The sequence below is a fragment of the Dermacentor variabilis genome, chromosome 8 (genome assembly GCF_050947875.1).
Source record: "Dermacentor variabilis isolate Ectoservices chromosome 8, ASM5094787v1, whole genome shotgun sequence".
In the NCBI taxonomy this organism is placed as follows: Eukaryota; Metazoa; Arthropoda; class Arachnida; order Ixodida; family Ixodidae; genus Dermacentor; species Dermacentor variabilis.
In genome coordinates, this window is record NC_134575.1 from 127,452,455 (window position 1) to 127,465,903 (window position 13,449).

Below are 13,449 nucleotides of genomic sequence, written 5' to 3' on the forward strand. Positions count from 1 at the left end.
ATCGCCCTTATTATACATCATATGACAAGAGACTGCAAGAAAGAAGTTCTAGCTAGGTCGCCAAGCACAATGGACTAACTGCTTTAGTCACTGGCGCATGTCATGACGACAGCTTTTAATGTGCCACCAAAAGAGACAAGAGTCACAACGCTAGACCGAGCGACAAATCCACGCAAGGTTCGGTATACCTAGCCCTACCTTCAAAAGTTAAGGCGCCATAGAATCTCTCTAATATGCTGAAAAAACGGTGTTCCTTGTTAAATCACGCGTTCTGACAATGCCGATGCTTGTAAACAACCCGAACATGTAAGCAGTGATTGACGCTGGGGCTTCCGTGAGCCTATTTAAGGAAGCTTTAGTGGAGACAACCAGCACCACATCCGGAAAGCCTATCCGTGTGTGTAGTTGTGACGATTCATCTCGGCATTACCTTAAATGAACAACGGCAGCTCTTGAGTTGGAAGGTCAGAAGTTCAAGTTAGAAGAGCTGGTCGTGTTACCCTGTGAACTTCGCCTTCCTTGCACCGCGACCTGATATGAAGAACATGAAGATCAAGTTACTATGGAATGTGGAGGTGAATATAAAAACCTGAGCAAGATATGTGTTTCACGGAAAAACAGGACGAACGAAAGTCATCATGCGCGGAAGAAGTGCCGCTGAAGTTTCCCGAGCTAATCTGCATTGTGTCATATTCCGAAAGCATAACCGCGATTGAAGTGCCGTTCTTGTTGCGCGACAGCACAGTCGTCAGAAAAAAGCCATATAACCTCAGCCATGAAAAGAAAATATGGCTAAGGCAAGAACTTGAATTCATGTTAGAAGCAGGGATCACTATTCCATCGACATTCTGTTTTGCTTGCCCTGTTATCATCGTACCAAAGGAAGATGCATGGTTCCGATTGTGCACTGATTACCGAATGACAGACCGATCTTTTTCCAAACCGTTGCTTTGGAATTATGACATAATTGACTAAACTGGAGGATGCGAATGGTTTTTACACATTGACTTGCGCAAGGGGTACTGGCAAGTACCACTGGAAAATAGACTAAGAGGTTTACAGCATTTGTGACACCATTCGACATCTACGAGTATAATCAGTTGCCATTTGGCCGGAAGAATTCAGGGACGTGGTTCCAGAAGAATAACGAAACGCTGGGTATACTCATTGGAAAATTTTGCAATGTATATGTACATGATATCTCTGTCTACTCCAGGACATGGGAAAACCACGAGGAACAATTGTGTAAAGTTCTTGATGCACGAAGCACCGCACCAATGAAATTAGAATGAAGAAAAATGACTTTTCTTTTTTGTGCAATAACGTCGTTTTCTTCGGAAGGGTGTTTGACGGTGAAACGAAAAGCACCAAAGAAGAGAGTGTTTGATGCATCAATAAAATAGTGAAACCATATGGCGTTCATTCCCTCCGAGTGGTTTTGGGAGTGGCGGTCCATTTCTTTGCCTTCATAAGCCAAATAAGCCACTCACAAGCAGAAAAGCCAAATGTCTCTCCGCACTGGCCCAAAACGGCGTGCCATTCATGCGGTCAAAGAGTGACAACAGCTACACCGAGCTTGTGCGCATCATTTCATTGGACCCTGTACTGATGCTCCCCAATTTTAAGCTAACCTTTGAGCTCTGTACCGACTCATCTTTTTGAGTAGGCACCATACTCAACCAGCGTGATGCTACAAGGCAACAAGGAAAGCAGCTGAGGCTAGTAGGTTAGTACTCTCACTTTTACGAAGACATAAGAAAATTTTGCAACTACGGAGAAGGAAGCACTGGCAGTGGTGTTAGCCTTGAGATACTTCAGAAGCTACCTGGAAGGCAACCACTTCAAGCTATTGAACCAAGCGTTGACGTACCTGTTAGAGCTATCGCAGCCGAAGGGCAGAATAGCTTGATGTATTAGACAATTACAACAATTCATCTTTGACGTCATACATCGCCCGGGACAGAAATGTCAAGATGCCGAGGCCCAATCTCGACTCCACATGCGCTTGAAACTCCAACTACAAATATAAACCTCTTACAGCTTTGGGAAGGCACACAGTAGATTGAAGTAAGGAATGACGAATTATGCATCCCGGAGACCAAAGTACCAACAGTCCTGAAGCTTTACCACACTAGTCCAGAGTAAGAAGTACATAATAGATTTTGTAAGACATATAACAAGCCTAGACGCAACTGGATGGTCTTTCCAGAGTATTGCGATGTCCGCTTCGACGTTGTCTATCTTGATTTCGCTGAAATTAAAAAGAAGGGGGACGTAGTTAGGAGGACGCAAGCATTCCTTGTCGCTGTTACCGAGTGCATGCGTTTTCTTGCCGCCAAAGTTGGAAAGGAGGACACAAACTGCAAGATGTCATTGCTGCAACGAGAACTTTTCAAGAACGTCAGCGTCGTCATGGCCGGCAATGGGCCAGCCTATAAAACCGAAAGACTGCGACTTTGGGCAGAGAAACTAAATATCACCCTTCGCCTCCCAGCACTTTACCAGCTGGAAGAGAATTCCCTTGCAGAACGAATGGTAAGGTACTTCAAAAGGTACACACGATTATTTCCCAATTCGAAGGCAGCTGGGAATGTGCCTTGGAAGCCGCCGTTCCACATCACCACAGATCATGCGCAGCAGGCCTGGGATGCAGCCCACATTTTGGGACATTTCGCCCCAGCTAATGGCGGCCACCAGACAACAAATTGGGCTTAGTGAAGCAAATTCACCTAAAAGAACATCTCAAAACTTCGCATCAGCTACAAAAATATAGACCACAGTGAAGAATTTCAACCGCAGACGCTGCACAGAGATGCCGGAGATTGAACCAGGTTCATGGATTCTGGTCCGGAAGGAAATTGATTCTGAAACGTCGCTTACAGGACCTTACTATGTCGTCAGGACAGCTAGACAACAAGGACTGCTGAATACAATACAATGCCAACGACCCAGTGAAAAGTTGAAAAGGCTTCCAATTGAAAATCTGCTACCGTAATATCATCCTGGGAGCCAGAACAACCGATTGGGAGTGTGTAGCGATCCACATTCGCCAGCGGAGTAATGAGACAGTGAAGAAGACGACGAGGTTTGCCGGAGGATTGTAGCAATAGATCGATTCTACCAGCAGTACCCTAGTGAAATCTTTGCAACATATATATGTTAAGCTTGAAGAAACTCATTAAAATAATTTTAGCATCATGGAGCCTTTAAATACTATCCCAATTGCTTTTTTTCAGTTTATATCTAATGGACTCAAGTATGGTTCCATTTGTACGCTGGTACCTAGTCCAGTTTTTGAATTGCAGTCCGCGTAGGCTTACCCATGAAGCAGCAAACTGGGAGATGGTCACTGATAGAACAAGATTCGGCATCACCGTCCCTTTTTTGGGGAAATTAATTACTTGATTATGTGCCTATGTAAGCCTGGTTGGGATGGTAACCACATTCGTGACCCCTTTTGAAGACAAAATTGTGTTGAGTGCTCACTTCGAACGTGGTGAACTGTTGAACGCGGCGAATCGAACGCGGCGAATTGTTGATGGTAGTCTAAGAACATCGACACATTCGCTTTCGGTGATCGGTAGAGTACAGAGAAAACATTCTTACCTACCTCCAGTGGCGGCATAATTGTCAGGTGGCACCAGAGTCTAATTATGGAATAATTCGTCTCCTCCATAATGAAAAGCAAAAAATCAACTTCGCCACCATGACGGCCATTCCAATTTAAGTAAAGATTTTTTCAGTAGGTCTTGGTAAAATGTCCTGAATAACCGTGCTCCATGTTTCGATTAGCTACATTGCATAAAAGTGGAATGCGAATTCACTAAAAGGTATACTTAAGGTACGAATTCGATTCTTACGTATTTTGATTTTCAGTGAATGGCTTTAAGACAGTTGGCTGAGAAGCTGGAAACAATATTGCACAGGTCAGATAGGACACGGTAACGGCATGTGGCCTCTTCGGTTGCTTATTTCTGTCTATAAAACAAGCAATGAAATTACACATAAAGAGTCTAGTTTGTTCGCTTCTTTAACAATAATGACATGGGCTTTCATATCTTCTAACAAACATTTCGTTTGCATCCAAGATGAACTCACAGTCCTAAGTTTAGCACATTCCTGTGCAGTTCGGATCAGTTCACTGTTACAGGTCACCAGTTTTTCTCCAATGAAAAAACGTGGTTTGCTACCCTTTAGGTACAAGTTCCTTTGCCGAAAGTTATCCTTTGTTTGTTTGTTTGTGAAAGGAGGGATAATGCCAGTTTTCTGCTCTGGTCGAGGAGGACGCCTGTGGAATGTTTTCCTGCAGCTGGTTTTATTTTAAATGACTCTTCTGTCAACTAGGAAGATTTTCTAACAGGATATGTTGAGTGCAATTTCCTGCATGTAACTGCTGCCTCATTCTAATGGATGGTAGAATCACATGACTGACAAGCATCAAAAATAGCGGCGTTACAGCAAAGGCTATATAAGTGACATTATTGGCGGAGGCGGAGGGGGCAGCGACAGCAGCGGCAGCAGCAGCAGCGGCGGCGGCAGCGGCGGCGGCAGCAGCAGCAGCAGCAGCAGCAATAGAAGCCATTTACACGCTTTTAGGTTATCTATTCACCAGTTGTCTTATTTACTTACTCTTGAAGGCTTTAACACCAACATCCGCACCATCAACTGTACGAGGCACGCGATACCTTGTGTTTCTGGAATGTAGAAGGTTAGAATAGCTTCTGTAGAAGTTTAGAATAATGTAGAAGGTTAGAATAGAATGTATTTTTAACACTAAATCAAAGTAACGCAGATAAGGAGGTATAGCACGGGCAACGTCTCCAACCAAAATTTCAAACCAATGGTTCTCCCAATTGATAATCTTCAGAGAAGTGATCTTTGGTGGAGTTTTGGTGCATTATTGTGTTGTTTCAAATGTTTGCAGAGAAGCAGCAATATCAGTACCTATTGCAGCCAGTCACCGTGTGCCGGATGTTTTGGAGTACTTAGGTGCGGTTTTTGTTGCAGTGTTTAGTCCTAGTGAAGAGCGGGCTGCAGCACCACGCGCAGTGGACGAATTGGCAAGCTACTTCCAAGAAACCGCGCGGGATTCCATCTTCGTTGAAAATAAAACAAAGAAAACAAGAGCACAGACTTCAGCGATTTGTTCGACGGGCACCTTATTGGTCTTGGTTGGCTGCTTTTCCTCAGAATTGTCTCAACCCAAACGTGGAATAGGCGGGGGCTACCGCGGTTAGGGTGGTTATTTGGAAGGCGGTGGTTGTATGAAACCATATAAATGATGTAGCACTAAAAACCATTATTTAGTATACCACTTTACATGCAATTATAGTTATTTTAGCGCATAAAAGGTAGTGTGGAATGCGTAGGCCCAGCTTTTCATACTAGTGAGGTACGCAGCTTCCTTTCTATATGACGTAGTAATGCTAGTTTTCAAAGTTGAGCTGCATACATGGAAAGATTTCAGCATTGTGAAACTGCCCTTGGCTAAGCAGGTTATGTTTGTTTTGGTAAAATACCGTGGTTTTTAAGTGTTTTAAGTGCCAATTCTTAGGTGAAATGCTCATTCTAAACTTCCCTTTTGTCCACGACAGTTGAACATATTAGATTAGAGCGATTTTTGACTGATGTACGGGGAATATGTTCAATTTGGTAAATCTTGTATTGTTTTCTTCGTTTTATGAAAGCACATCACCCTTCTTTGTTTCCATTACGTAGTAGGACGATGTCCAAGCAGCTAATTGTTTGACGTGACTCAAGCGAGTTAAGAACTCCTTGAAATTTCAAATCTTCTTAACTCTATATTTACCAGTTTTTGTGTAAATCACAGTTTAGGCAGCAGATGAGGCGGGTACCTGGTCTTAATATTCATACTTCTAAGGCACACCGACTTGTTTTGAGTGTCCAGCGTGGATCTTTCATATCGACTCTGAGGCCAAAAATTCTGCAACTGATGTAACGACGGAAATGCTGCCATACCACCTAAAAATTTGGGTGAGTTCATTTTCTCTGCATACTTGCTATACTGCTATATACATACTTGATGCCATTGAATACTGTGAGCTGATCTGCATAATTTAAGGCATTCTCATTGCGACGCTGCGGTTGCGATTGACGTAGTAAAAGGTTCCGGCACCGTTTTCGACAAACAAATCTATTCTCAGTGCATCCTCCATTGTTAGCATTCGCCGTGTTCAAAGCTCATAATGACCATAGGTATGAGCACCTCCTTATGCCGCTCAATGGTGGTTTCAAGAGCATCCTAACGAAGAACAATTCCTCCCAAAAACACATCCGTAGTATTAGGAACAATTTCTATGCGATGTACATAACGTAAACCAGGCCCAGTATAGTATTGCGCAATATAACTTCCTAAATACATGCGCAGGTGCCACACATATGAGAGTCTCTGTGGAGTACCAAAGCTTCCCCTAATTGTCCAATAGCGTTATTGGGTAATATCTTTAAACGGCGTACACACTACGAACCTCGTAGCAAATTCCAGACAGAAAGACTGAGTGCTTCGTGGTGGTTCAGCATCCCTGCGGCAAATTCTGCGGCACGATATGCTATTCAAGCATTTAATATAAACATGTCCTAAGCTGCGTGACATGACGTTTTTAAGGAAGGCAGCAAATAATCACGCCAGGGTGTATGCACTCGCATTTATTGGACACGCTATGGCAATGACGATGCTGGGGATGAGGCACGGACGGAGGCACGGGAGGGATGGGCAAGCTAAACTTAATTTCGAGGGACACTAACGGTAACTAGACTTTATAAACCTCGCAGAAACCTCGTAGCGACCGTTTCTTGCAATGAATAGACTGAGTTTACCAAAAAGAAAACACTTCCGCAGAGTCAGAATACCTATAACGCAACAGAAATCACCCGCCACCCAACCGGGGAATGCCTACCTTGCGTACGCCATCACCGCTTTTTGCTGCCGTCGGTGAGTAAAACGGTGCCCGACAGACGGCGTTACGGTATTTTGCAGGAAACGCAAACGTGCAGCCATGGAGAAACCGAGCCAATACAGAGCAGAGGACTCATCGCTGAAGCTGCATTTGGTCAAACGCAAGGATGTAAAAATAAAACACCCTGGAGTGGAGGGGGAACCCCTGGAATCCGAGTGCGGCCACCCTGCCATGCGCAGAAAGCGTGCCTTCCGCCACGGCAGCCATTGTGCGTAGTCAGCGGGATGGCGTCACGTGGTGTCGATGGTGTCTTCCCTCGCTGGCACCCTCGACATTCCTTGACATAGCGCGCGATGTCGGCGGCCAGGCGGAGTCTATAGTACTTCTCTTTTATTCTTGCGTGCGTACGGGCAAAGCCGAGGTACCGGGTTGTGTTATCATCGAGCAGGGCGCGCAGGACATCTGACCGGAGTGCTGCGGACGCAACTACAAGCTAGTTTGCGGGGACTGGCAAAAGGTTCTTCTTCACAATGATGCAGTTTCATAAGAAAAACGAAGAGAATCCGAACTTAAAATCCCTTGGGACAAAGTAAGTCCTGCCTTGCGAGTACTCAGCAAGGCGTCTCAGCTCAGGGTCCACTCGCTGCTGTTCGGTAAAGTCGTCTGCACTTACTGTACCTTAATTGGAGCCGTCGTCTTGGTGATTTTTCAGCGGTGGGTCTACAGGAGCTCGAGAGAGCAAGTCGAAATTAGTGTGTTTTCGTCCAGATTTGCAGATTACAGTAATGTCATATGCAGTTTGAGGTTCCACCGCACCAGGCGTCCGCAAGGGTCCTTTAATTTCGCAGGCCAACACAACGCGTGGCGGTCGCTGACGACATTGAACAGCCTACCATACAGGTAAAGGCGGAAGTTTGCTTTGGCCAAAATGGTGGCGAGGCCTTCCTTTCCAGTCGTAGAATACTTGCCTGCCGCATTTTACAGCGACCGGCTACCGTAAGCCATCACCCATTAAATTCCGTCTTTCCTCTGGAATAGGACGGCGTAGATGCCTAGGCTGCAAGCGTCAGTGTGGATTTCTGTATCGTCGTCCTCGTCGAACTGCGCAACTACCGGTGGCGACTGCATTCCCCGTTTGAGTTGCTGAAATGCATAGACCTGTGGCGTTGCCCACTTGAACTCGGCGTCACAGTTAGATGTGTTAGCGGCTCAGCGATGCGTGAAAAGTCTTTCACAAGACCCATGTACCAGGAATCTACGCAATACATTCTTGTCGATGGACTGGTGGAACTTTGGGTTGGCAGGGCGCGCTCCACATTTGCTGATGACGTAACCAGGAACAGAAGGTCATCGTAAACCAAACTACACTTTTCCGGTTTCAAAGTGAGCCCTGATGACTTGATGCGCTCTAGAAATCTCGCAAGCCACCTCAGGGGGTCGTCGAAATTTCTGGAAAATATGATGACGTCATCTAAGTAAACAAGACAGGTCTGCCACTACGATCCTGCTAACACAGTGCCCATACACGCTGTAACGTTGCAGACGCTGAGCACAGACTGAATATCATGACCTTGAATTCACAGAGATCATCTGGCGGGATGAAGGCGGCCGTTTTGCGGTCCATATTGTCTTTTATGTGCGATTAGCCAGCACTGACATCCTTCGACGAGAAGTACTTGCGTTGAAGAGCCGATCCAATCCTTCGCCTGTCTGTGGGAGGGGGTATATGTCGTTCTTTGTGGTCTTGTTAAGTGGACAATAATCGACGCAGAGACGAAGGGTTCTGCCGTATTTCTTCACCCAGTATACTGAATATGTCCACCGGCTTTTCAACGGCTGAATGATAGCTTCACGAAGCATTTAGTCGCCTCGTTCCCTTATAGCCTCAGGTTCTCGCGTCGAAACCAGGTAAGCGCTCTAGCGGAGTGTTCGAGAGCACTCATCGGTTAAGGTGCGATGCTTTACAACCGGTGTTTGTCGAATCGCCGATGACTTCGAAAGGCAGTCTTTTTAACGTCGGAGAAGACTTCTGAGCTCTTGTTGCTTACTCAGGGGAGACTTGGATTTATCTCAAACTCTGGTTCGCGAACTATGGTAGTCCGGGTAGATACGGCTAAATTCAGCATGACAAACGAATAAGTCATTTCCACAATTTCCTGGATGTATGCAATCATCGGAAACTTGTTGACGTGGTCAAACTCCTGAATAAAGTTTGTCAGGAACACTGTCAGTTTTCCTCCGTCGGGTTGAGCGATACCTCTTGCGACGCCAATTTCACAGGAGAGCTGTATCGTTGGTCACCCTCACTGACGTCTTCTACGTGTTCGGGTGTTTCGCTGCCGACGAAAATGACAATGCTGGATGGAGGCTGGATGCTGACTTCGTTCTCAAGTACATTAAAGGAACGCGGAATGAAAGGCCTCTCCGTCGGCATTGCTTGATGTGCGGACAGCGTTATCGACTTCGACTTCAGATTGATGATTGGGCCGTGTTCGTTCAACATGTTTACGCCAGAAATGACGTCACGAAAATATTGTTGAAAGGTAACGAACATGGCAGGGTAGGTCCGGTCATGAACGCTAATTCTTCCAGCTGTCCGATTTTGAGGGCCGCTCATGCGTGTTGACGTTTTTTTTTTTTAATTTGGAGGCGAATAATCACTGATGGTGCAGCCGGCTCCAGTGTCTACAAGCGGAGTGACTTCGTGGTAGTGAAGCACGTCGAGGTGAGTGGTTCTTTGTCTTCTGCTGCGGTTAGGTTTTTGCGTCGTATCACAGCTGCGTCGTGTTGATCTGTGGTACGTGGCGTTCTCAGGTCGTCTTTTTCCGGCATATTTTTTTAATTCCAAGCTTCGTCAGGATGGCAGCGTGTCGTTGCTGCGTCGTCGAAATAGATCTTGAAGCGTCATCGTCGGTCGTGGAGGATCTTTGTTATTTCTACGTACAGCAGGCGTACCTGCATCGGTTGCTGAATTTCGTTTTCCGGATACGGGCCCAGGCTCTGCCAGTGTATGGTTGGCTCTGCGGCGACTGGTAACGTCTTGGCGAAGGCGAACGCAGCGGACCTTGGGGTCTCCAATGTGTAGCGACGATCTAGTCGGCGATATTACGAGGCCATTCGCAAAGCTGTGGATGCGGCGCGTTGACGTCGAAATATTCGCAGTTCCATCTCCCCGTAATAGGCATATGTGGTAGAACTCACCCGTTTCTTTGCAGAGCGCGCGATGGTCATTAGCGCGTGAGACGTCTGTCTTCCTTGGGTAGTTGGCCTGGGTGACGGGTGCGCTAGCTGGCGGCGGCGATGCTGGCGGACGACGGAAGTGCAGCGTAATGGGGCCTGGTGTGACCTCGGAGGGGTGCTTTGTCGGTGGCGTAGGTCACCGCTTCAGGCTGAGATTCTGGCGATTCCGGCTGACCTTCGCAAATACCCATGACAGCTGAATTTCATCCTGAACTACGTCAGCAATCGAATTAACTTTGGACTGCGATAATGGGAACATCTTCCGCAGTTCTTGGAGCACAACTTGTCTGATTGGCTCTCGCCATTTGTTGGCGCAGAGTGCTTGAACTTCTGTGGAGTCTGGCATTGAGCAGTGATTTAATTGAATGGTGCACAATTCTAACCTGTTATAAATTGTCGCTGCTTCTGACTGAAATTTTGCTACGTTTGTGGGCGGGTTGCACATCATTCAGGCGAGGAGTTCTTGTTTTATACCGCCAATGAAGCGGTGCAGTTCCTTCTCCTCAGACATTTCCAGATAGGTGGGACGGAAAAGGGGAGTAATATATTCCCTGAAGACTGCGACGTTAGGGAGGTGTGCTCGGGCTTGTAGTAGAAGTTCGGCCCTTTCTCTTGTAAAAGGGCCGAGGTTACGAAATTCTTCAGGGAATGGCTGCAAAACAGGTGTCATCTTCTTAACGAGGACTCTCAGTTTTTGAACTGAGAGTCCTGGGGGACTCTTTCATTGAGAAATAAACGTGATGGAAGTTACCTTAAGGGTTCCACTTGTAGGCTGACACTCTTTCGAATGTCCTGAGCCGGGTCTCCGGGTCTTGCGATGAACCTCCGCGGATGGTGGGTGACTCGCTGGGTTCCTAAAGCACTACCGTTATAGGCGGCACTGTTGTTTCCATCGTTCATGCTTACTTAGTGTTGATTCTTCTGCTCTGTTCGGTTAGAAGACAGTGCTCCGGGCATGTATTTTACTATGCTGCTTGCTTGAAAGCCTGGGGCGACGTTGGCGTTGTCTTCCGCTCTCCGGCTTGGACCACGACTTTTCGGGGACTTTCGGCACATGAACCTACCTAGCGCCTCAAACAGATGTCACGTGGTGACGGTGAAGAAAGCAGCAAAACCGGGAATGACGAAACTGGCGTTTTATTTAGCGAGCATATGCCCTAAAAAGAGGCTACACTCAAAGAAGAACGCTAGCGGCGAACTTAGTCGGCGATCATCGAAAACCAGATCAGCGGGTCAAGCGCGTCGTCTCTTATACGTGAGTCATCGAAGGTTTCAGAGTAATGGCCAGTGCCTACGTGTCTTCCACAAATTACTACACAATTCGCGTTGCGCATACATGCAATTAGGTTACACAAGGTTCGGTGACAGCAGACCGCGGACAGAAACATCGATAACATCCGAGAAACGTCCAAGCTATACATGCAGGCGGGCTCAGCGCTGAGCCTTAACATTCGTTAAACCGTGAAACGCGGTCATCCGATAAACAGTCACACGTTCCATTATGCATATCAAAGGGGCGAAAAGGTGTCCTGGAAATGTGTCATGGTAGGACATTCTCATTTTTCCTCACTCCATGACATTGCATTGTCGAACTAGTTCTTGTTATGTAGTGCTAACTATTATACTTCAAAATAGCACTACATCAAGTTAATTAGAATTAAAAGTCTAGCTTTACACGCCAAACAACAATATGAATATCAGGCAGGCTGTACTGCGGAATTGTAGGATACCTTTAGCCACCTGGTGAACTTGAATGTGAACAAGAGCATTTTGCGTTCACCTGCCACTACAATGTGCCGTTATTGAAGATATGGTTAAACATGCTGCCTAAACATTCAGATGGATCACATATGCCTAACAATTCGCGACACGCTAGTTCAACTGGTTTATAACGGTATTTGTCTTGTTTGCTTGCTGAGTACCTTCATTGTTCAAAGAAAATGAATGCCACAAAGCTCAAAACGTTTCCACCAACACACAGCAGCAGGTGCAGTAATTTGCGGAGTTGGCATTGCGTTGAACGTTTGTCGAGTGCCTTTATAACCAAACTCGTTTTTCTTCCTTTGATTCTGTTAGCACAAATTCGTTTTCATACGGAGCCACGCTCCGTGCTGGGCAGGTGTCATTTCAAGTAACCGCAACTGCTAAAGAAATAAAAAGGTGTGGAATGTCGTGGTTTCGTGATGTATCGTACCGAGCAGCTCCAATGGCGTAGAAAGGTTAATCTGGCGTTAGCTGTGTGTTGGTAATTTCCGACAATCTTGGGCTTCCTCCACCTGTACAAGCAGTATCTAGACAACCTGGTCGCAAATGGAACGTTCCCATCCCGATTGCCAGGTCGAGGCTTGCCTCGTCGGGCTACCGCTCAACTACTAAGGCTAAGGTTGGTTATATGAACGTACGTAAACGTTTATACAAACAAGGACGTGTGGCCAGTCCATCGTCTGCATCTGGTGGTGGCTGCGACACACTTTAGCACCTTATATTTGAGTGTCCCGCTATCAGTGCGCAGCACATGTCGCTAGCGAGGGACTATCATCTCCTAGGGCTGCGGTGTACGACACTTGACGAATTTCTGTATCTCAGAGGTTGTTGGTCCTGAGGCGATCAGGTTCATCGCGCGCTGCACATACTTCTGGAATTATTTACCTTAGGTACACGTTTGCAGCTCAGACACTATTTCTCCTATTTAACATTCTGTAGTAGCGGAACCTGCCGTTACCGGCCCTAATATGTGTGATATGGGCTGCGTGTTCTAGTTATTTCTTTGGCAGTTCTCATCTTGCTCTTTCTTTGATCTTTCCTCCCCTCCTTTCTGAAGAGTAGGCAGGCGTTGTGCCCCTTCCGGTAGCTGCTGCCAACCTGATCCTCACTTTCCTGTCAAATGTATGTATGTTTTGACAACAAATAATAATAATGATAAATTCTTCCTGCTATTGACATAACTGGAGGTGATGCAGCTTAGATGGAAGTTTACTTTAGCTGATGCCTCTCATCTACTTCCGTTCATTTCATTTCTGATGCCTCTCTAACGCTTTTTTGTCTCTTCATAGATACAATGCTGACGGCTACTTGAATATCAGCATGCAACCTTACCCTTATGAATTTGCCCTGTTGTGCGTCATATGTTATATTCAGTTGTATCTAACATTGTGAAATAGAGGCGGAAGTCTCTCTTAATTGCTAGATTGCTAGACGTTTGAAATCGAGTCACGACAGCCGTTTCGTAGAAAACTGGCACTGTATGTGGTCACTTGCAGATTTCATTATTCGCTCATTAAATATCTTGCTT

At 46.1% G+C, this 13,449-nt stretch overlaps 1 protein-coding gene across 5 annotated transcripts in view; it reads right to left on the reverse strand.

Annotated features, from left to right (window-relative positions):
• LOC142590574 (uncharacterized) overlaps positions 1 to 13,449 on the reverse strand; it is a 197,943-nt gene that overhangs the window by 48,218 nt on the left and 136,276 nt on the right. For all 5 annotated transcript variants that reach the window (XM_075702862.1, XM_075702861.1, XM_075702859.1 and 2 more), the window contains one exon: positions 4,630 to 4,694. In XM_075702862.1, coding sequence (XP_075558977.1) covers positions 4,630 to 4,694 — 65 coding nt within the window. The remainder of the gene's footprint in view (positions 1 to 4,629; positions 4,695 to 13,449) is intronic.